Genomic DNA, 24,799 nt, shown 5'->3' on the forward strand with positions numbered 1-24,799 from the left:
GCAGAAGCTCTTTGTGTGCTCTAAAGGGAAGTTACGGCCTTTAACATTATTGTCACTCATTGGATTCTCAAGATGTTTCAGCTAGGGTGTAGATCTAATCAGATCAACCTCAAGTTGGAGGTGGGATTTGCTCCATCTACTCCATTGAGCAAATCGGTAATGCTATCTGAACACTGTTTACAATTCTTGAAAAATTATATACGCACATTTTACACAGAAAAAATGCCTAATAGAAGAAACGATAAGGTTCCTAGAGAATAGTTGGTAGCTAAACACCGAGCCTAATGACCATCAAGAAACTAAGAAGTAGGGCAAGAGAAGGCTGAAAACATTACAGTTAATTCTTGCAATGCTAACCACCAGTTATTTTAACACCAAATTAGAAGGATGGCATATTTTTTTGTTCACTAGAAGTGTATTTACCAGAATGCATCTTATAGCTCACCAGAAGTTCCAATAAGAGGCATCTCTTGCTATTAAGGGAGGCTAGTGCAGTGGAATCTCATAGGTAATTGGCATTTCTAGGAAGTTTAGATAATAAGCTTGTTTTTTATCAGGCTAAAGATGTGTACAGTTATAATCCTCAAGATATAGTAGGTATTATGCATCTGAGGATAGAGAATATTAAGCATCCACTTTATGCTTTTCGTAAAGTTTGATAAGACATTCATAACTAAGAACGAAGATCCTAAGTTAACCATATTATGACATAGTAGAGGAGGTTGCGCAATACTAGTGTGAGCATTTCATAGATGAATCTTACAGCAGAAAGAATTTACAAGGAAAAAAAAAAAACAAAGGCATGCAATTTTCCCTAGAGGGCTACAACCAAGAGTTCATTAGTACATGGTTCCTTACTTGGAACATGTGTATTTTTAATCTCTAGGAGACCTCCACTAATTGGCAACCTGTAACCAAGTCTGACAGAGCAAGAAGAAAGAAAGAGGAAAAGAAAAAGGGGATCCATTGAGAAACAAAGGGGTAGAGCAGGTGCAAGTGCAGTTCCGTCCTGTATATGGAATTACTGCAGAATGGTACTAATCCAAGAATATTCAAATAATTCTGCACACAAAATTGAGTGATCTTCAAGCAAATGCCCCATTGGACCAAGGGAAATAAAAATAGCAAAGCTGCATCTTAACAATTTCATTTATAGGATTCAACCCAAAAAACCATGTGCCAAAATGTTGCTGACGTTCTCAATTAACTAGTTGAAAACTCTCAGATAGTACTTATTAAGGAAAAAGAAAACCCCCAACTATAGCACATACAAAACAGGACAAAAATAAAGCTCTGCAATCAACCAAACCCATAATTGAAGAACACATATTTCTACACCAATAATCACATGATTGACATCAATTTACAAAACTGAAACTACAAAATATACAAAGCAGGCACAGCTAATCAAAAAATTGAAAAGACGGAACCGAATAAAGTGTTGACTGCAAGATGGAGATTATATCAAATCAGACCCAAAAAGTCCTAAATCAATATTTCCCTACAATCGTAGATTCTCAAATATAGCACAACAAAAAAGATCAGCAGTTAAACCAAACCCGGAACGGAAAAGCACATATCTGGACTAATAATCACACAAGTGCCAGTACGTTTGCGAACAGAAAGTACAAATGACACATGGGGCCGTCAAATTCACAAAATCCAAGCCAGCAAACAAAAACAGAAAAGGAACAAATCTACAGAAACAGAAAAAGAACAAATCGACAGGAGTTACTGTACAATGGAGATTCGATCATAAGCAAATTCTGTAACTACAGCCAATTCACCAAAGATTGAAAAGGAGAAACGAAGTGAAGGTTATACTGTACAATGAAGATTCTGATGGCTTAATCGGAATGGGAATCGAAGTCGTCGAGACGATCTTGGTAATAGTAGTAGGGAATGGAAGTGGAAGAAGAGGAGGAGGAATCGGAGTCTAGGTCACGGTGAGAGTAATAGTAATGGTAGGAGTAGTGGTCGGGGTGGGAGGGCGGGAGGCAGAAGAAAGTCCAGAGAGAGAGGGCCAAGCGGCCGAGCTGTTGGAGCGGGAGGCAGCAGAGGACGTCGATGAGCTCTTCGCCGGCGATCCGTTCCGGCAGACAGGCGAGGCGCTGCCACGCCTCCGCCGAAACGGTGGCGACTGACACGAGCATGAAGGTGTTGAACACCATTCTTCTCTCTGACTCGTCTGCGTCTCTCTCGTTTGCCTCTCTCTCTCTCTCTCTCTCACCTGCAAATTTTGTTTTGACTAGCGGTAATGCGATCGCGCGATTGCGATTACGACTGGGCATCCAAACTTATTATTTGTATCCCATAATTTGCTGCGCGTGATGCCCCCTTTCAAATTATTTTTTATAGATTAAAATATTTAAATTTTATTATATTCTTGTTAATAAAATAAAAATAATTTTAAACAATAAATAAATATAAATAATGGTTACAGCATACCTCTCTTTGCTTTGAAATGATTGGCAGCAATGGTCCAATGCACGATTATTTTTAAATATTATTAATCAATCAATTTATATAATATTATCATTAACCAATGAGCTTGTTATTTTAAAATTCATATTCTACAGTTAAATAATTTAAAATAATAAATAATAACAATTTTGTATTATAAAATTTTTAAATTAAATAATCTCAAAATATAATTAACTCCAGCCCTCCAGAGAGGAGTAAATTGACTTGCACGGATGGACCAAAATAACCCTCTTTTTGTGTTAACCCTGTCTTTCACCTCTATTTCTCTTATGTCTTTATTTTTTATTTTTTTTATGAATAATGCTACATATACATAAAAATTTATACACACATGATAAAATAACGAATACACCTCTCTCCCAAATCACTTTCATGGAACCTTTCAGTCTTGAAAAATCCACCACCATCGTCGCCCCCACTTGCCATCACCGCTGACATTTTCAGGTGCTTCTTGATCAAGAATCAAACAATTTTTACGACCATAGATGAAGTCTGATCGAACTTCAGAGTATGTCTACGAACTTGGCAAAAAAAGAACTAGAGGCCTAGTGGCGAAGATGACAACGATGCGGCGATCAATAAAAAGATGCAACGATGATCAACTGTAGGCGACGGGGGTATGACAGTTGGTGCAAGGCGACGACTATCGACGGTTGCTTGAGAGGCCCATGGAAAGGGGAGAGAAGAGGAAGCAATTGCAAGTGAGAGTATTTTTGTTATTTTGACATATTCGATCATTCATTACATACAAATAATATTTTCATTTTATTCTTCATCCCTCTCTTTTACTCTTCTTCTAAACCATCGCTCACCATGGCCCTCCGCCACTGCTTGCTGCCTTCGAGTCTGCAACCATCTCCACCTCTACTTGAAGCCTTCAGGTCCACCACCACTCATCGTCATCATACTCTCTTTCCACCACTGCCATCACCATATTCGATGTTTGCCATTAAAGGTACTTTCCACCATCCACCATGGGATTTGCCACCACCATTATCTCCGCCTCCATATTTGCCACCATCCATCTTTCTCCCATTATCGTCAATATCATTCAACGCCATTATCTACTTTTCATCATTAAATTTGTTGCTTCCGCCCTTTGCCATCAGATTTGCCACTGCTACCATCTCCACCTTTATTTCTACCATCGTAAAACTCTCTTCCACCATATCTGGTGCCATCCACAGCTAAAACTACCTAATTCTCTCTCCATCGCAAACAATCTTTTTAACTCTCCCACATGGTGGATCTAAGATTTATTATCGTGCAAGCTCCAAATTTGTAAATTTGTTTTCTTCTATCGTGAACTTTATCAATAAGAAAAAAAATAAAAAAAGACAAAAATAAAAGTTTAATGAGCTTTATATGTATATATGTATATTTAACATAATTTATTAACTTAAAAAGAGAAAAAAACATATATATATATATAAAATGTGCAATACAAAATACCTCATAAAACTACTTAACATAAACCATGCAATTTCTCAAAAAATCAAACTTATCAATAAGTAAGTTTATATCAATACCAAAAGTAATATTCCTTTCAATGTAGATAATTATGGTGTTTGCTAGAAAGTCATTCACCATTTTATTGTAAAATGATATTTTGATGAGTTTCATTCTTAAAAGAGCTCGTTTTGTTGTTGCTATAAAAATTAAAAGAGTTAATACTAGACAAATTAATCTATCAATTAAGAAATTTCAATAAATAACCTACATCTAGTAAACGGAGGCAACCGACAATGGAGTACGGTTATCGATGGTGTATGATTGGCAAGAAATTCCAATCAAAGATAGAGAAATAGTGGGGAATTTGAACTCTTAGATATTGAATCGTCGTCTGAAATTAAGAATTAGAGATTAGCTTTAGCTTTGAATTTGGGTTTGGACTTGAGTTGGTTGGGCTGGGATTGGGTAAAAAAAATTCATCATTGGATCAAAGAACTATTTTATTTTTTTTAAAAGTTAAGTGGGCTGGGCCATGGACTGGATCCACCTCTCCCACCATGGACTGGATCCACTCGTTGGAAACCCATCAGTAGGGTTTCGGTAAAGGGACGCCACCACTGGCTTGATCCAACCACGCTGGCCCGCATAATTTTTGGCTTTTAATTTATAATAAAAATAAAAAACAAACAACAACAATTAAAAAAAAAAAAAACACAATACATGACATGATGAGATTTGTATTTCTAGAGAGTAAAAACTAATTTTATAAATACTATAATCTTTTGACAAGTAATTATTTGATGATAAATATAAATGCTTGTTGATTCATTTAAAATGACTATAAAATTTAATCCAATTAAATGGAATCATTAGAAATGTAACTGTATATACCATTTATTTTTATTCTTTTTTTTTTAGAAGTTCAAAAGTTTTTAAAATTTCTTTAGAAATTTAATTTTAAAGTCCAACTACGTTAATATGAAGCTAGGAAATAAATTTTAACAAATTTTTAAGGCTGTCACTTGACAAACTCTTAATGCCTAAAGTGTAGGCTCTAATAAGTAGATTAGATTAGACTAGTGGAGTACTTGCTATAACAATATTAAAAACGATTTATTAATAAATTCTTTTAAAGAAGCAAAAAACTATTTTTTAAAAGTACTATCATAAGTCTAAAAATAGAGTTAAGTTTTCATTCAAAAAGTTGCCCATAGCCTTGTAACCAAATATTTGGATTTTTTTTTTTTTTTTGGTGGGTTTTAGCAATTATACTAAATAAGCCCATAATAATATAACAATGATAGAGAATAGGTGAACTTGGGCAAGTCACAACCAAACTCTGGTTTTTTTCCCTATATTAGAAGATGAACAATCACCTATTGTGACCTTAGGATAGGAGTCAGCCGTCACAACATTAGTAATGAAATAAATAGGGCTGAGCAAAATATCGATTTAACCGATTAAATCGAATTGAATCGGTCGGTTCGGTTCGATTATTAGTGGTGGGGGGTTCGGGTTCGGTTAATGGTAGGCTAAATTTTCGGGTAATCGGTTCGGTTCGGTTATTTGGGCAAAAATACCCGAAAAATCGAACCGACCCGTGCGTGCTGCTGCTACCCCCCGACCCAATCCCTCCCATTCTTTCGGTCCATTCCTTTCTTCTTTGGTTCTTCCTTCTTGCGCATCATCACTCACTCACTCTCACTCTCACCCTCACCCGATACCGATAGCCCGCCCGAGTCGAGAGAGACCGCCTCACCCGTCATCGTCGTCAACCTTCACCTCGCCCTTGTCGTCGGAGCCGCCGAACGCATTCGTTCTCATCGGTTTCTTCCCCACCCAACCCAGCCAGCCCAGCCCCCCCTCACTCGTTGTCGAAGCATTAACCCTAGGCCCCTAGCCCTAGGTCATTGGCGGCTAACCCTTGGCTCGCCATTCGGCCATCGTCGTCAGACGACTTAGACCCAAACGCCTTCAACTTCAAGCCCCTTCACGGCCGTCGGCTTCTTCAATCTTCCCCACCCAACAACCAGCCCCCCTGGCCCCTGCACCCGACCCGATAACCCGATACGGCGATACCCAGCCACCATTCCCTCGATCGTTGAAGCATATCGACCCTAGCCCTAGGTCACCGGCTAACCCTCACCTCGCCCTTGCTGTCAGACCCAATCCCAAACACTTTCACCTGATAGTCCGTGACCCAGCCCACCCCCACCCTGTTGAACACAACAGCAAACCCTAAGCCTATTTCTCTTCTGTGATTTCTCACCCTCCTCAGTCCTCACCTCCTCACTGTCAACGTCAAGGACTCAAGGCATCAACAATCTGGTTTGGTTTCGGGCTTTCGACAACTTAGGAGTGATTCGAGTGAACAATCTTGCGGGTATTTGAGAAGGTAAACGATTTCAACAACTTAATCGTCGTGTGGTTTTGATTGTAATGTTCGATTTGGTTGGTTTCCCTTGCTGTTTGTTTACTCTTTCGATGCTTTAACTTAGCTTTGCGAATTCGTTGTTTCTCTTTTGTGATTTGGTTCGTTGTTTCTGTTTTGTGTTTTATGTTTTATGTTTTGATTTCATCATTTCATATGTGATTCTGTTTTGTGATTTGATGTCCTATTTGTTTAAGCTATAGATACATAATACATTCCATGTAATGTAATGTAAATATTGGTTTTCTTCTGTTTTTGCAATCAGAACAGAAAATGTAATACCCCGAGAGCCCAGAGAGGTTAATATATATCGAGGATAGTGTAAGAAAGGAAACAACACCAGCTGGATACCTTTTGGGCTGAATGTTGGCAAAGAACTCTCAAGTTAAGCATGCTTGATCTAGGGTAATCCAGGGATGGGTGACCCCCTGGGAAGTTCGTGTAGGCCCATCAGGGTAAGTTGTTCCGGTTCTTCCTATCGCTCGAACGGGATGTTACAGAAAAACCCCAAAAAAAGATGTAATGACCGGGTATTGCTCTTCTTAAGCATTGTTATTCGATTGTGACTATGACGCTACGTTTTATTTTTCTAATATTATTGATTGTAATGTAACAGGACACTTTGACTTAATTCAAAATGGCGTTAACGTCCTCATCTTGCAATGTAAGTAAATCAAATTATATAGAATTCCTATATGATTTGATTTTCTACAAGTTTGATTGGCAAACTGTAGTTTCTTAAAATGAAATTAAAGACTGAAAAAGAATGTTACTTAATTGTTAAGATCTTACTTAGATTATCATAAATGCTTTATTTATGATTGTGTTGTGTTTTTTGTTTGGTTTTGTTTAAATTAGATTTGGATTTAAGACGAATTTGTTAGTTTTAACGATGACTTACATGCCCTTTCCAACTATATGTCATCACTCTTTAAATACAAAATTAATTACTTACAATTCTATTAAATTTAGATGGCTAGAGAAGAAGACACCGGTCCCACCACAAACATCTCTATGACTGATAATGATAGTTCAAGGCCTACACCAATAGTATCATCAAGCCAACCTGAAGATGATAGAGGTGCAACATCACTAGGAAAATCTAAGAGAAAAGCAATAAGATCTAGGTCAGATGTATGGGATCACTTCACTAAATTTGTAAATGATGAGGGTCAGATTAAAGGAAAATGCAACTATTATTCTAAGGAGTTCAACTGTGATCCCAAAAAAAATAGGACAACAGCTTTAAGGAATCATATGGAAATTTGTAAGAAACACCCTCATGCTATAGAATTTCGTCAAATGGAATTAAATTTGCAATCATCTACAACAGGGGGTGAAAGAGATGGTGGTGACATGATTGGTGCAGTGGTGAATTGGAAATTTGATCAAGTACTCGCAAGAAAAGCTTTAGGTCGTATGCTGATAGTAGATGAGTTGCCTTTCAAGTTTGTTGAGCGTGAGGGGTTTCGACACTTCGTAAATGTTATTTGTCCAAAATTTCGGTTTCCTTCACGTTGGACTATGGTTCGTGATTGTTTTGAGTTATTCAATGAAGAGAGGTTGAACATGATGAATGAGTTAAAAAATTCTTGTCAAAGAGTCTGCTTAACCACTGACACGTGGACCTCCATTCAAAGGATGAATTATATGTGTTTGACGGCACACTATATTGATAACACTTGGACGTTAAAGAAAAAAATCATAAACTTTTGTCCAATATGTAGTCATAAGGGTGATGCCATTGCTATGACAATTGAGAGATGTTTGATGGGATGGAAACTCGATAGAGTTTTTACTTTGACAATGGATAATGCTAGTTCAAATGATGTTGCTGTGGGTAATTTCAAGAAAAAAATGGCAAAATGGGATGCTAGCATAATGAATGAACAATATTTGCATATGAGGTGTGTGGCTCACATAATAAATCTAGTTATACAACATGGGTTGAAAGATCTAAATGATTCAATAACAAGAGTTAGGGATGCAGTGAGATATGTTAGATAATCACCAACAAGATTGAGAAAATTCAAACAATGTGCTGAACTAGAAAAAATTGCATATAAGGGCTTGTTATCATTGGATGTTGCAACTAGATGGAATTCCACCTACTTGATGTTAGAAACTGCTCAAAAGTTTGAGAGGGCTTTTGAGAGATTTGATGAGGAAGATCCTTGTTTTCAGCTTGATCTTAGTACAAGTAATTGGAATAATGATTTGCATCAAGTTATTACTATAGATGGGAGACCCAAGGCAGAAGATTGGACAAAGGTTAGAATGTTTGTCAAAGTATTGAAACATTTTTATGAGCTAACTTTGTGAGTATCGGGTAATAAATATGTCACCTCCAACACATTTTTCCATGAGCTTAGTAAAATGCATTGTATCTTACAAGGGTGGTTGGAGAGTGATGATTTTGAAATGGTGGAAATGGCTGTAAAAATGAAGAAAAAATTCGATAAATATTGGGGGGATCCGCACAAAACAAATCACCTAATTTATATTGCTGTGGTGCTTGATCCTAGGTACAAGTTAGAGTATATGGAATATATACTAAAAGAGATGTATCTGGGTGAGAGAGGCGCATGTGTAGTTTTGTTGTTAAAAAATGCCCTACAAGCTTTGTACGAGGAATATAAGAAACAGTTAGGACCTCAAGGTGATGCTGGAGAGTCATCTGGAGTGTTTACTCCAATTATTGTGGCGGATGACGAGGACGATTCAGAAAACCCATTTTTTTATCGCTTCAAAAAGCACAAGTATAGCAGTGGTAGTGGTTCTATAAATGTGCCTTTAGAATTGGATAAGTATTTCAATTAAGTGTGTGAGCCTCCAAGTAAGGACTTTAACATCTTGATATGGTGGAAAGCAAATTGTCATCGGTTTCCTATCTTATCTTCTATGGCTCGAGATATATTGGCAATTCCAGTTTCTACTGTTGCATCCGAGTCTGCATTCAGCACTGGGGGTCGAGTACTTGATTCATTTAGGAGTTCTCTATCTCCTAAAGTGGTTGAAAGTTTGATTTGTATGCAAGATTGGCTTCGGTCGTCTACCATGCCAATGAGTGTTGAAGAAGATTTGGATCATGTTGAACAACTTAAAGAAGGTAAACTAAGTTGAGTTTTACTCTTTTTTTTAAATTTACTTAAATTTTAGTTCAATACTTTGAAATTAACTAATTCATTTTGCGTATTAATTTTAGAATTGACAAAGATTTCCTTAGACAACAGTAGTAGCACAACTTTCAAATCCAATATGGAAATATAGATTTTTGAAGATCTCGTGTATTTGTAAGTAATAAGTATTTATATTTTTTACTATCTAGTTTATGTTTTCAATTATTGTTTATGTTATTTTGCATTTTGGTCTGAATTATTGGATTGAATTCTTGTTTCAACAGCACTATATCTTAGCGAAGAGCTTCCAGTTTCAGGATTCAGGTTCCATTGACTAAACATCTGCCTTTGTCTTCTAATTGCAATATGATTGCAACTTTTGTGGTACACGAAAACAGAGATGTTGCATGAGACATGCATAGGCCATGTAAGACCAAGTCTTTACTTATATTTTTGTTAAATAACACTGAGTGTTATAATGTGAAACTATGAATTTGCTCCCAATTCCCATTATCAGGTGAGTGTATGAACTTTGTGTGTTGGATTGTGTGTGTGGGGTTTTATTTTTAATTTTATTTTTATTTTTTGCTTGGTCCCCAAGATGTTCTAGACAGGGCCGGCCCTGGGCCAGGGCTACCAGGGCCACAGCCCAGGGCCCACAAGTGAGGGGCACATTTTTTTTTTAAATTTATGTATATATATGTTTATAAAAAATTAAAAAAAATTAATAAAAGAAGTTATCACTTATAACCTGTTAAAAAAAGATTTTATTGCTATTTTTATTGTGTTGGTATATGCGATGATTGTTTTTACTTCAATTAATTGTGGAGGATAAAAATACGAGTATCAATAGTTCGGATTGGTCCGGTTCTATAAGAATCCAGTAACTGAACCATTTTTAAAGGTTTCAAAAAAATAAGAACCGTAATTGAACTATTACAAATATAAAATCAAATCATAACCAATCCGTCACACCGAACCAGTTTCGATTCGATTTCGGTTCTATCCAATTAACATTTAACTTCTAAACATTTTCGCAAAATATGAAATTATAAACGAATTTGTTAATTAAAATAAACTCATAACTTCATTAATGCTTCAAGTCTTGAAGTAAAAGTATAACAAAATAATTCATAGACTATCTCATCAAATGAGATTACATCAACCATTTAGTATAGCAATAGCGCATAAAATGTTAAAAATAAAAGAGTTTATGAATTTTGTTAGTTTCCTAAGAAGTGATACTATTTATGCATATGTATATATACATACTCAAAAAATTATAATATATATAAGTATAATATCAGTTCCGGTTTGGTTCGAACAATGGTTTAAAAAAAAAATCAGTAACCAAACTAAATATATTGGTTCTTAATTTTTTAGAACCAGAATCTAATCATTGAACCATATAACCAATCCAAACGACATGGTTTGGTCCGGTTTGATCCAGTTCACCGATTTTTGGATATTTTTTAACAACCTTAGATGAAAGGAATATTGATCAAATCAAGAAATGCTTATGGGGATTCAGAAGAAAGTATGTAGATTCAAATATATTGTTTTCATTTTTTAATGTAATATTTTCAATGCAAGGTACTTTTTTTTCTTCATTTGGAGTTTTGTCCCATTGAATTTTTCCCAAATAAGATTTTAATGAGGTCTCAAATTATTTTTTTCTTCATTTTTGTAAGTTCTTATAATTTTAATAAAATTAATTACTTGATAATTTTTTTTTATTTAATTTATATACATAGGCACACTTGGAAAAGTTTGCCCCGGGCCTCCAAAATCCTAGGACCGGCTCTGGTTCTAGAACAACTTGGCCCCCAAGTTCTTCTAGAAATACTTGGTCTCCAAGCACTTCTTAATTGGCTTGGTCTCCAAGTTTGGTGGGTGCTTATATATATTGGTGTGAAGTTTTTCATTCTTCACAAGCTCTCACATTGTTATCTCTTCTCAAGTTTTATCTCTCAAATCGAGTTCTTTTCTTTGAGCTTTGGAAGAGTTTGGTATTCTCAAGTTTTTCATCACTGAGAGTGAGCCCGTCTTGAGTTCTGCTAGCTCCGGTTGTTCGTGGCTACCGTTCACCGGAAAGGTCGTTTCATCCTGCTGAGACAGTCGCCGTAGTCTGCTTGCCGCCAGTGCAGGGCGCCAACTGTCTTCAGGACAGCGCAAAGCGCGACTCGACCTACTTCTGTTCCTGCCTCTTCCACGATCCAGAAGTTTGTTCTTGATTCCTTGTCGTTCCAGCTGGGAGCAGTGCTATTCAACCATATTCTCTGATTTGCTGTTTTAGTCTGGTAACCTCTGTTGTTGTTCATTTAATTATAAGCTCTTGTTACCGTGAATATCAGTTGTTATAATAGTGGTCAAATATATAGTATATGTTTCTTGTATCGTAACCGGTTAGAACTACTTTCTTGTATCAAGCAAGTTATTTTTGTATTACGTACGCATCTATACTCTTTGTATCCCTAACACTTTGTTGGTGTTATTAGTTTTGTTATAATGAATTTGCTCTCATAATTCCCAATCTATTGCCAATTCCCAATCTATTGCTGCCAGGTTAGTAACTTAGTGTCAGTGTGTCATGCGGACAATTTGATGTATTCAGTTCGGTTAGTAATTTAGTGTCAGTGTGTCATGCGGACAATTTGATGTATTGTTTAGAGAATCAAAATCAATTTTTTCATGCTTGTCAAGGGTTCCATTTATGATACATGTCATGCCTTTGTTACTTCCAGCAGTAACATCTTTTGTTTGATTCTGTAGGTTAGTCTGTGATTGGTTATTGCATAAAGTGTACCAAGTGTTCCATTGTGCTTTCTGAGTATTGGTTTCTTCTGGTACCCTTGATTTTGCATTTTCCTGATTCTTTGGATTTAATTATTGGATAAAGTCAAGAGAGATATATTGAGGGAAAATCATCAAACATGTTGGAGAAAAAACATGTTCTTAGGTTCCATTGGCAAGTTTGTAATCACTAATTGGATTAGTTCAAGAGAGGTGCATTGAGCAAAACATTATCAAAATGATGGAGAAAAGGCTTGTTCATGAGTTCCTCAACTCAAGTTATGATTTTCAAATATATGATTTCTTTATGATGTTTAAATAGGATGATCCAGTATATAAATTCATTATAAGAGAAAATCATGAGAGTATGCTTTGGGTTCAACTATTCACACTTTTTTTGGCAGTCCACACAAAATATATAACTCAGCTCAGCTGATACCATCCATAAAGGAGACTGCTACATTATAAGTTTGGTTTATACAAGGAGATAGACTTTGAGCTAATTTCTGACTTTCTGTATTGTTTCGGAAATAAGAGAAAACACTGTAGTAATTTAGAGGAAGCATTCATGATAACATGGTGATGATTGCTACTCTTTTGGAAAAAGGGTATCAAATAAATCTTTTGGTACTTGCGATGCAGTCATAACTAGTGGGAAAAATGGAGGTGCAATGAGGGGATTGTCTATCCTCGATATGGAGGAGAATCTATCTGCCCATCCTTTTTGAGTCTTGACTTGTAAGACTGATTACTATTTGTTTAGAATATTGTGGTATTTGTTGTTTGTGAATAACATGGCTGTACATTAAGCAAATAAGGTACCAGTTCTATCAAAATGTCAGTTTTGGAATGATCTAATTGTGTTGAGGCAGGCAGCAGAATATTGATGGCTAAGATCAGGTTTTGTTGCTTGGATTGATTTTATTGGAGATTGCTAGTATATGGAGATCATTTCCAGATAATTAACGTGAGATATATTAGTGTATTGTATACAAAAGGTTGGCTGGAGAGGACAGGAATGTAGTATGCCACACATTCATAATGAAGGTAAACTTGCAGATATTATTAAATTTTTTAGCTATTTTTGTTTTAGCAATTTGATATATGATGAAATAATACAATCTAATCAGTTGTCATGTCAAATTAATTATACAAACACAGGTTTCTTGGAAGATGTCAGTCAATTTGATGTATTGTTTCTCGATTTAATCACTAGTTCGATTAGTTTAAGTCAAAATCAATTAATTCAATTTGATTTTTAAATTGTTTTATCAGTTTGATTTACTGTTCGGTTAGTTAAAACTTTAAATCGGTTAATTAGGTTCGGTTTTCTAGTAGTTTTATCGGTTCGGTTAGCTACAACTCTAAATCGGTTAATTCAATTTCGGTTATTTCGATTAGTGTATTTAGGCGGTTCGATTCGATTCGGTTCGGTTATTTTCATATGGACGGTTCAGTTCGGTTAGGCAAAATGGGGTGATTCGGTTCGGTTATAACCGAATACACACCCTTAGAAATAAAATGAAAATGAATAGAATCTAGAGTTATCTTTTGTGTTATCTTTTGTTCCTCTCAAATTAGAGAATAGATGGAATATAAATGAAATGAGAAAAATTAACTTCTATATTTTGAGAAATATTAACTTATAATAGTTTTTTAAAAGTTTAATTCATCGGTCTCACCTAATGAATTCAAGGCTTTTGACATATTGTAAGTGTCTTAGGCACATATTCATGTACACCAAAAGAAGGGTAGTAACTAGGAGTTCTAGAAAAGGAAAAGGGAAAAAAAAAAAAATCAAGCATGGCAAATAGTTTCCCAAAAAGAGTTCATCAAAACCTCGACTTCTGCCAATCTAGAGTTCATTCTGCAACAAAGCAGCAAATGCCATTCTGGGAATGCAAGATGAAGTACAAAATGAATACCTGGAGAAGAGACGACATGGCTCTTATCCTGCAAAGCAACTGTATCAAGCTCCTTCTCTTTGCCAAAGAGAAGTCATGTTCTGATCACTGGAATAACTATAAGAGACTTTCTAATCCTATGCTGCAGCTGCATTCTGCAATTTGCCAGCCGTATTCTAACTTGTTCAAAGCCAGATTTAATTTGCTGTTTACATGATCAAGGCTGAAGAAAGTATGATTTCTTATAATTCTCCAGTTCTGTACTCCAGATAATTACACAAGAGAATTGTACTGGAGGGGACAATTGAGAGCAATCAAAAACAGAAAAGGAAAGTTAATTTGAGCTCTTCAAAATTTACTCATCTAAAGCTACAAGCAAACAGGCAAACCATCTGCAAAAGGCTCCAGATGTTGTGTGCCCAATGCATGTGTCAGTTCAGTTGCAATGTTTTAAGCGACAACAGAACCGGGTTTTCCATGGTGGGAATTACTCCGTGGCTTTACTTCTTGTTGAATCCAAACAGAGACTTGATTGCATTGATGGCATTCTCATTAATAAATGATTCGTCAAACCTTTTTAGAAGAGGATCAAATTCTTCCGATGCTCTGATGTTTGCTAGGTCAGGATCTGTCCGGATTCTCTGTGATATGGAGGAACAGTCAGACTGCTAGATTGGAAATAGAATATAAGATAAACGGAGTTAACAAGTTCTATTCATTACCTTGAAATCTTCGAATCCTGCCTCTAAGGCATCTTCAAGTGCAGAAAGTCCAGCTTGTATCTATAGAACAACCAGCAGAAAAGAAAATAAAAAAGAGTGGACGGCCTCTTAAGGAAATTAACAATCTGAGGGCGTTAATGTATGGAGAACATAACAAGATTGTATTTATGTTTCTGTTTTGGTCAGTCATGAAGGACATGTAATGTCAAAAAAATGATTAAAACGGTCAACTATGAACAAGTTAAAGTTGTGAACATCAGTAAAAAGGCCCATTTTAAGCAGAATCATGCTGAGCGCAGAAGGAAAAAAAATCTGTGGGGCTGGTTGAGTCAGTGATGTGTAGGACATAGAAAAAAGAAAGCTGAATACTACCTGATTAAGTTTAGAATAGCAACGAGCAACAAAGAAACTTGTTATTGCAGCTTCATTTGAATCTGGCTTGGACCCCAACACTGACTCAAATTTCTCCAATGCTCCTTCGTATTTTGCATTCCTTCACACCATTGAAGAAAATATTTCTGAGCAATACAAACTCAAAATGCCTTAATGCCAAACTAGGATATTTGGCATGTTTTTTGAAGGCAACAAAATCGTGCCCAAAAGCACTTCATTTCAGGTCGGCGTAAGACAAGCGTTCATTTATGTAGTGAGACAAAGAAGGAAAAAGAGCTACCAACACGTCCTATGAGGATCAATTATATGTAACGGAAGGCATCGGTCCCAGTTGCAGACCACATGATAGCATATTCAAGAAACCAAAGAAAAGGGGTTGCATGCAGATGGAAGCGTATATAAATGAAATAACTCAAAACACAATTCGTTGATTCTGAATGAATACTGAACTGCATTGATGAAAAGGAGAAATTCTCCAAAAGTTTAATCAAACATTCAACCACCCTTGCAATGACAGAAAACACATTTAAATACCAAAACCCTAAACGTATGAAGGCCCTTAATTGGGCTGGACTATAAACATAATTACGAAAAGATAAAAATAGACATAAACTAAAAGCAGACAAAAAGAAGATCAAATTAAATGATCAAGGCTTACCTATAAAGCTGCTGCCCTTCACGAAGGTCCTTTTCTCTCTGTTGTTTCTGCTCTTTCTTCCTCGTAGAATTTAGCAACTGATTTAATGACAAGTTTTGACACTATATTAATACTGAACCACTCAGAAACTTGTCAGAAATATAGAAACGAAGGAAACACCGAGTAAACCCATGTGCCAACTCTTAGCATAAGCTTAAGATTGGGGAATTGCAAAGATATGCTACTCACCTGTATTTCCCTCACCCTGTCACTGATTACGCCAGAGTTCCTCTCAGCTCTGATAATCTCCTTTTCAGTGAGCTCACCCACTTCATCCACCTTTCCTAGAAAGTGTGTGAAATCATTCATAATTTCAGAATGAAATAATTGGCCATGTCAATAAGGAACATTAGTGAACTACAAATTTTAGACGAAGCAGCATATCATTTGCAATCGCTCTCTTGGAAGTTCAACAGGCTAATTTTGATCTGTAGTTGAAAGTCAGATCATGTCTCAACTATTAGTAAATCAAGCATTAACACAACAGTGAGGGCAATGGGAAAACAGGTGAATAACTAACCATATCTCTTCTGCATTTTCATAAGTAATGGACCAATTCTCTGGCGAATGGTGTACATGGTTCTCCCATATTCAGCAGCAGGCCATATCTCTTCTCCAAACACTGCACTGCATAGATTTGAGAACAACTTAGTCAAGTTCTAGAAAAAACGGAATCACATTCTATCTCAAAACACTCGAGATGTGAATTACATTAATTAACTTGATTAAATCTTCAAATGAATTACGCTAACTAAATTAAATCTCCCAAAATGTATTTCTCTAGTGAATGCGCCTCCGGCAATGAGCTCGGAAGTGGCAATTCGGCGAACATTAGGTGAGCAATAAGCGAGACAGACGCGCAGAAAGCTACCTGGTGGCAAGTACTTTGTCCCCAACGGTGAACATCCCAGTCTTATCCGCCGATCCACCGGCTCCAATGGCATCAATATAAGTTCCGCCATCTCTTCCTTTCCTGAACTTCAACCCATACGGCTGCACCAGTTCAACCTCGTACTCTTCATACTCAGCTTCGCCGCCCGAATTTGACGTCGTAGCCTCGGCTTCCGAGGTTTTAACGATCAAACGGGAGGTCTGAACCAAATGGGTATTGCAGAAAGCGCTGATTGAAGGGCTCGGAAGAGACGGGTTGGCCTTGGATAAAGATTTCACAAATTGGGTTGGTATAGAAGGGTTTGCCTTGGCTGAGGAAGAGGCGGTTCTTGCCAATGGTAGAGAAGAACAGAGATAAGTATAGCTGCTTGGAGCTACAGACATGGTCGATTTGTCGACTACTCTCCCTCTCTCTGTGTCGAGGAGTTCACTTTTGTGTGGGCTGGGAGGGAGAGATTGATCTGGAAAAGATTACAGAGGCACTGACTAGTGGCTCTGAATAGGCCGTTGAAGTCGGGCAAATTATGGGCCACCGCTTGCTTGCTTGTGGACTACCCTCTGATTCTATTTACCTTTAATAATATAATAAGAAAATTAAAATCAGTAACTACTAATACTATATATATATATATATATGTTTTACGAGAACTTGACGTTCTTACCCCTATTGGTTTTAAGAGAATATTGGATGCGTGATTACTCTAAAAATATTTAAATTTAAATTCACAAATCTAACTCGTTCAGTTAGTCAACTGTTAGTTACCTCGGGAATCGAGAAATTTAAGTGAATTGTTGGCAATTACCTCACTCCCTTTGCTTTCTCCATTAAAAGTATCATATCTCTATTCTCCAAATTTAAGAAATTTCCACGTCGTGTTTTCTCAAACATCTCAAATACAAAAATTTGGGTAGAGAACAGTAACGTAAAACACACCATTTGCTGCTCCTGCCAACCATCCTTTTTAAGATCTTCTTGTTGATAATGTTACTAATCTCTATCTAGACCTGACCTGACCAGACCAGACCAGACCAGACCAGGTCTGCAACATAAAATTTACGTGTGGCCAAAAATTGATTACCCACCAAATCTTTTTAATACAAAAAGTAGGAAAATTCACCGTTGCACTCAACTTCCATTGTCATTACACAAGGTACATCCAATTGCAAGTTCCTACAAGCCGGGCTGCTTCCTACCAGCATCAACAATGGAATTTACAGAACATTAAAAAAACCTCATCCACTACATTTTTGTTTACTATGAAATTGCAGTTGCATCATCTTCAAGCCCTTCATAGTGGATATCCTGAAATAGGGCAGAAAAACCCAAAAAGCAATTCAATCAATCAGCACATGCCTTAGAAAGAGGCAATTGGTAGTGTGAAGCTTGTCTTAAATCATCAGCTGCATACCTGAATTGTCCATGGGGTTTCCAGCAACAACCGGTTCGGGCTCTTTGATCTCAACCACCACACAATCTGACATCAAGAAGGTTTTCGCCACAGAGGCCGCGTGCTCCAGACAACATCTTACAACCTGAATCAATGTAACATCAAAATTTCCGAGTTAGTCCACCTTACTTTTAATGCCACACCTGCTCGTAGTACACTATGGATGAACCAAATCACCCAAGCTGAGTGTCACGCTAAGTGTACTACCCGCAACTAGATTTTGATGATAAGCCCATCGCCACTAATTAGACATATTAAGAAAACATATTTTAACACATTATGACTATTACAAAGAATATGATTCCAAATTTCAATAAAGCACCCTATGACTATTAGAAAGTAAAATAGTTAAAACATATATCATCTAGCTAGAGAATCAGGTTCGCAAGTTTAGCCACCAATGATCTAAACATGCTAGCCTTCAAGAAAGTCTGGATTTTTAAGGAAGCTGGCCAGACAACATGCGCTGTCTGACAGTTTATAAACACCTAGCACTCGATATTATCCATCAAATAGCCCAGTTAATCAACTGGTGTGTTAATTCTTATTCATCAATTACCTAAAATCATGATATGCTTTTGCGTTTTCACTTGATCCAAGACAATTTACAGGTCCTAGAATTCTAATAATATGAGCTTCAAATGGCACAATAAACAAAATAGTTAAGGAAACGGAAAGAAAAGTTATTTGTTGCATTTTACCTTGGTTGGATCAATTATTCCAGCAGCCATTAAATCCTCGTATTTTCCAGTTGCAGCATTGTACCCAAATCTTGGGTCATCAGACGAAAGAATCTGAGGAATAACCACATACAGTGTATGAATTAAGAACTCCTTTTATTATCCAACATCATAATACAGACGTAATGATATACTTAGCTACCTTCTCACTGACAACACTTCCATTAACACCAGCATTCTTAGCAATTAGCTTCAGAGGGTAACTCAAAGCTCTTTTAACTATATCTGCTCCAACCTGCAAGGCAATTAAATTTCATTGGCAAGCCAGAGTGTCAGTTTAACAAGTTTGCACAATGTTGATTGTTTTTGAGGAGACGGCAATCCAAAGCAAGGGCATCAGCTTCCATCTTTATCTTCAATTTATTTAGGACAAACATCATCATAAAATCACCTTTTCCTCAACATTATCAAGGCTCTCCTTAATGCCATCGACCTTAGATGCAAGCCTCAGTAAAGTGCATCCGCCACCAACCACAATACCTTCCTCCACAGCTGCCTGGAAATTATCATCGAGAAGATGTTAATATTGGTGTGTGTCAAAGCTGAGCAAATTCAATTATGCATAGAGGTATGCAAATAACTCACCTTTGTTGCATTAAGAGCATCCTCTACTCTCAATTTCTTTTCTTTCAGCTCTGTCTCAGTTTGTGCTCCAACCTTCAGAAATTTACCACAAGACAGAAATAAGATCAAAATACAGACCACCAAACAGAACTGATCAAGACCATAGGATAAAAGGTTACCTGAATAACAGCAACACCCCCAGACAGTTTTGCAATTCTTTCATTAAGCTTTTCCTTCTCATAATCTTGGTCTGCAGCCTGCTTAAACATGTATGATCAGCACAAGTACAAGCATGTGCATATATATATATATATATATATAGATAGAAAGAGAGAGAGAGAGAGAGAGAGAGAGAGATTCAAACCTCAATAAGGTTTCTTATCTGGACAACACGCTTATTCACAGCATCCTGAGTGCTGCCATCACCAACAATTGTTGTTGTGTCCTTGGTAAGCACAACCTTGGCAGCATGCCCCAAGACTTCTTTCTCTGCTTTGTCCAAGGTTAGGCCTACCTCTTCTCTGATTACAGTCCCTGCATGTCAAGAAAACAAATCCCTTAACATGAATTAGTAAGCAGAATCCAAAAAACATTCTTATCCACAGTTTCGAAGAGCAGAAACTTCTTGAGAAAGTTGTGTAAAGGATAACTTTAAGTGCATCACTATTCAGTCCATCAGTCAAGATAAATTATGACCTCCAGTCAGAATTGCAATGTCATCAAGGTACTGGCTCTTTCTTTCTCCAAATCCGGGAGCTTTCAGTGCTGCAATCTTCAGTGCCCCTCTAAGCCTGTTGACAACAAGTGTTGCCAAAGCTTCTTGTTCAATATCTTCAGCAATTACTAAAATTGGGTATCCACCTCTTATGGCATCTTCCAGAACGTTAATCAGGTCCCTTGCATTAGTAATCTTCTTGTCAACCAGTAGTAACTGCATAAACACCGAACACACAATTAAATAAATAAAACACATTAGAGGATATCTTTACAGACAACAAAACAGGAAAAGGGTTTGGTCTCTATTTAACTATGCTGTGACATGCCTGAAAAGTTCTTTTTTTTAGTAAAAACAATTTTGCATTTTTACAGTAGTGCCTGGCCGAAATGGAAAAGCACCTTCATAAAAGTAAACTCTATAGAGGGGAAAAAAAAGGAACCTGGAACTTCCCACTAGTTAGTAGCAATGATTTTCGCAGCAGCAAAAAAATCATAAAAATGCCAAATAGGCACTAAGTATATACCAACCTTGCAGTTCTCATATTCAACGGACATCTTCTCACTATCAGTGACAAAATAAGGAGAGATATATCCACGATCAAATTGCATGCCTTCAACCACATAAAGACTGTTGTCAGCACTTTTTCCCTCTTCAAGGGTCACCACACCCTTCCTACCCACTTTACTCATGGCCTCAGCTATCATATTTCCTACTTCATAGTTGTTCCCCGCACTAACTGCAGCAACATCTGCTAGTTCGCTGTCTTCTACCTGTCATTTCATCCTGCTGTCAGTAGAGTTTAAGGTACCATAACAAATTGGGACCACAATATCAACCAATCCAAAAATACGGTTATTTGAACATTTGCATTGACATCTATAACTCCAATAGTACGCAAAACCCTTCCAAAATTACCTCTTTCGAAATCAGCTTAAGCTCATCAACCAAAGCTTTTGCTGTCTTTTCAATGCCTCTGGTAATCAGAACAGGGTTTGCACCAGCTGCTACCACCTGAAAGAATAATATTGTTTTGCCTCATATATCATGTCACAACTGCTTTAAACGTATTAAACGAAGTTAATTACATCAATTCCACAACAGACCTTGACACCTTCGGCTATTAGGCCTTGTGCAAGAACGACAGAAGTTGTAGTCCCATCCCCAGCCAAGTCATTGGTCTTAGCAGCCGCTTGTCTGACTAATTTAGCACCAATGTTCTCTACTGGATCTTCCAACTCAACCTGGAAAGAAACAACATATCTGTCCATTAGGACCACTATGAAATGTTGATTCAACAACTCAATCAAGATAAAATTGATTCACATACAGAATGCAAGATTCAGATCGAATATGACTGAGCAAAAGCATATGTTCATGATGGTTCCCTCTGTTTCTTGACTTCATAAAACTTGAAAGCCTAAACTCCTAATTTTCAGATGCTTGGGATTTTAAAATAATTGGTGTCAGAGAGCAGAAAAACCCTACCTCATGAACTGAAGTTTCTTAAATGATTGTCTCTTCGGGCGGGTGTGGGTGTGGGTGTGCGTGTGTGTGTGGGTGGGAAGGAGGGGGGGGGGGGCGGGGTTACCAAGAAAGAAACAACTATGATATGAAATACCTCTCTGGCCACAGTCACTCCATCATTAACAATCTTTGGAGAGCCATATTTACTCTCCAGAACGACATTCCGGCCCTTTGGACCAAGTGTAACCCCAACAAGATCTGCAAGCTTGTTCACACCATTCTACCAGAAAATGGAAAAAGCATTCTTAGCAATGGCCTCGATATAATAAACCTTAAGTTGTACGTGAAAACTTGTCTAGTTAAGAGACTCACTTGCAGCTTCTTAACGGCTGACCCATCCTTATTGAAATGCAATTCCTTCGCCATGGCATTTATTCTTGGAGAATGTGTTTTACGCTGGGCAATACTTTGTCTCCTAACAAATGAGCTTGAAGATATGGAACTGAAAGATGACAGTTTGCCTGAAGCAGTTGCAAGTTTCTTATCCGGGGCACCAGGCGCCGCCAAAGAGCCAACAGACGACATACCAGCAAATGTTGACGCCATCTACTTTTTAGAATCTGTTAGAAACATGCAAAATTGACCCCAATAGAATGAACTCCTCAAGAGGACAACAGATATCCAAAATTATTATAAAAACTCAATAACCATAATACATTCAGTAGAAATGATTATTGAAAACATCAGTTGCTAAGTATATTTCCACAAATGTAGCTACGAAAAATAGATAGATAATTTTGACAACACATTTATAATGAGATTCAGACGCTACATTTTGCCATCCGCATGCCATTTTTTGATAAGGTTGCTGAATCTAAGGTTGTATCAGTAGAATTCTTTCTTCCCCACATACAAAAAGGCTAATCTTTCAAAACATCGTCACATTCTCCTACTTATGGTCAACTAATAAAATTGTCCGTCTCTCCGCCCAATCTGTCTGACTCAAAATCCCATATTGAGCAAACATATCCTCTCACTCACTGTAATCACACCACAAACAATAAGATAAATTCATTCAACCCCAAATTCTAAACTATCCAGTTAGATAAAGGCAGTACATCTATCCACTGCTCTACGTCAAAAACATCTAGCTATATATTAACGGTTAGGGAAATAAAATTAAACAAACATGACTGAAGACTACCCATCTGCAACCCCGTAACGAGTACTGTCTTCAATATGCAGCGTACACAGATCAGCATCCACATAGTTATTCAATTCGAGATAGAGAAACCAATATTAGACGACACTCCACCCAGCTCGTTTCAAACTAGAACCTCACACATACATTTTCTTTTCACAAGGAACAAACTCCCTCTTAACAGTTAAGCCTCAAAGTCCATTTCGTTTCGTTTTCCGGAGATAATTTTTCTTACCAAACCAAGAGAACATCACAGTAACAACCAACGTATACAAACATACATAACGAGGCGGCAGAGAGAGAGAGAGGGGTGGAAGGTTACCGTAAAATGCGACTAGGGTTTTAGAGAGAAGCTGGAAGAGAGCAAGAAGACGGCGAATTAGTGCGAGGGGCTTATCTCAATTGCTTTGCTCCGAAGGGGAGCGATTAGGTTTATAGAAGAGCAGAGCAACGGACGGCAGCTCTTGCTCTTGAAGGTTCCACTGAATCTTGGCCGTCAGATCCTCTGTGCTCGTTCTGTTGGTTGCACCACCCCACCCTGGAACACTCTAGAACTTTGCGACAAGAACGATTGGGGTTTATTGAATAATAAATAACCTACTGCCATTTTCTGTGTTTCTAAATTGATTTAGGGTTTTCTTGCTAGAAAAAAAATAGGGTTTTATTCAAAATAATTTTATTTAATGCTCATTATACTTAATTCAAAATGCAAAGGCCAAACGTGAAATCTAGGAGTGTTCAAAAAAATCGGTAGATTGCGAAAATCGCCCGCACCAAACCAAACCGCACCGAACCGCGTGATTTTTTAAGGACGCGGTCTGGTGCGGTTTGAAAAATACCCAAACCGCGGTTTATGCGGTTTGGGGTGCTGGCGGTTCAGTTCCAAACCGAACTGCCCGACTATATTAATAATTAAAATAAATAAAAAATGAAATATATAAAATAATTAGATTATTTTTTGTAGCAGACTAGTAGTCCCATTTTAAATAATTTTTTGTTATTATTTTGGAACCAAAAATCGCACTAAACCAAACCAAACCGCACCTAAATTACACAAAACACTAAGTTTCAGCAAACCGCAAAAACCGCACCAAACCGCACCTAAATTACACAAAACACTAAGTTTCAACAAACCGCACCAAACCGCACCGCATTATGCGGTGCGGTTTGGTGCGGTTTGTCAGCACCAAATCAGACCGCTCGGTCTAATTATAGGTGCAAACCGCATATGTGGTTTGGCACATTTTTTTGGCCAAAAATCGCCCAAATCGCACCATGTACACCCCTAGTAAAATCTCTTTTTAGCCTTAGTTCAATTTAGATCAAATTTTTTCATCTTTTATGAAAATATTTAAAACTATCTTATATTTTATTAGATTAGTGCATCTTTGTGTTGGCACTACATGTGCCCTTGGGAGTCTCCCCCATGGGTGATGGTTGCGATAAGTGACGGAGTTAAGAAAGAATTTTATTTCGGACCAAATCATAATTTTAATTCTAATCAAATTATAAAAAATATAATTATTTATAGTAATATATATAAAAAATAAAAAGTTAGCTAGGCCAAGACCCCAGCTGGCCAAAACGTGACTCCACCACTAGTTGCAGTGGACAAAAATGACTTCAAAATGTCATTCAAGTCATTTTGACATTTTTGAGACGTTTCTTGAAAACGTTTAAAATGGCCATAAATATTTTTTGAATGATTTTTGTAATTTCAAAAATGTCTTAGGGAGAGTTTCGCAATCAACCTAAATTATCAGAAACGTGTTTTTAAT

The 24,799-nt window shown here is 37.1% G+C and overlaps 2 protein-coding genes across 3 annotated transcripts; both read right to left on the reverse strand.

Moving 5' to 3' along the window:
• Positions 1–14,407: 14,407 nt before the first annotated feature.
• LOC127797336 (protein MET1, chloroplastic) lies at positions 14,408–17,405 on the reverse strand. Its single transcript, XM_052330156.1, has 7 exons — positions 16,867–17,405; positions 16,516–16,622; positions 16,185–16,279; positions 15,957–16,033; positions 15,278–15,398; positions 14,906–14,965; positions 14,408–14,824 (listed from the first exon to the last, which is right to left on the reverse strand). The coding sequence occupies exons 1-7, from the start codon at positions 17,268–17,270 to the stop codon at positions 14,684–14,686; spliced, it is 1,005 nt and encodes a 334-aa protein (XP_052186116.1). The 5' UTR covers positions 17,271–17,405; the 3' UTR covers positions 14,408–14,683.
• A 534-nt stretch (positions 17,406–17,939) lies between these two features.
• Positions 17,940–23,511, reverse strand: LOC127797335 (chaperonin 60 subunit beta 2, chloroplastic). 2 transcript variants are annotated; one of them, XM_052330154.1, is made up of 15 exons: positions 23,344–23,511; positions 22,193–22,440; positions 21,975–22,100; positions 21,460–21,597; positions 21,272–21,367; positions 20,884–21,126; positions 20,335–20,569; positions 20,003–20,172; positions 19,818–19,895; positions 19,660–19,731; positions 19,466–19,570; positions 19,217–19,309; positions 19,036–19,128; positions 18,296–18,419; positions 17,940–18,189 (listed from the first exon to the last, which is right to left on the reverse strand). In XM_052330154.1, the coding sequence occupies exons 2-15, from the start codon at positions 22,424–22,426 to the stop codon at positions 18,176–18,178; spliced, it is 1,821 nt and encodes a 606-aa protein (XP_052186114.1). In that variant the 5' UTR covers positions 22,427–22,440; positions 23,344–23,511; the 3' UTR covers positions 17,940–18,175. The 2 variants fall into 2 exon arrangements, with proteins under 2 accessions (XP_052186114.1, XP_052186115.1); XM_052330155.1 differs by having other exon boundaries at positions 22,193–22,426; positions 23,344–23,506.
• Positions 23,512–24,799: the final 1,288 nt, after the last annotated feature.

The sequence above is a fragment of the Diospyros lotus genome, chromosome 3, assembly GCF_014633365.1.
Source record: "Diospyros lotus cultivar Yz01 chromosome 3, ASM1463336v1, whole genome shotgun sequence".
Lineage (NCBI taxonomy): Eukaryota > Viridiplantae > Streptophyta > Magnoliopsida > Ericales > Ebenaceae > Diospyros > Diospyros lotus.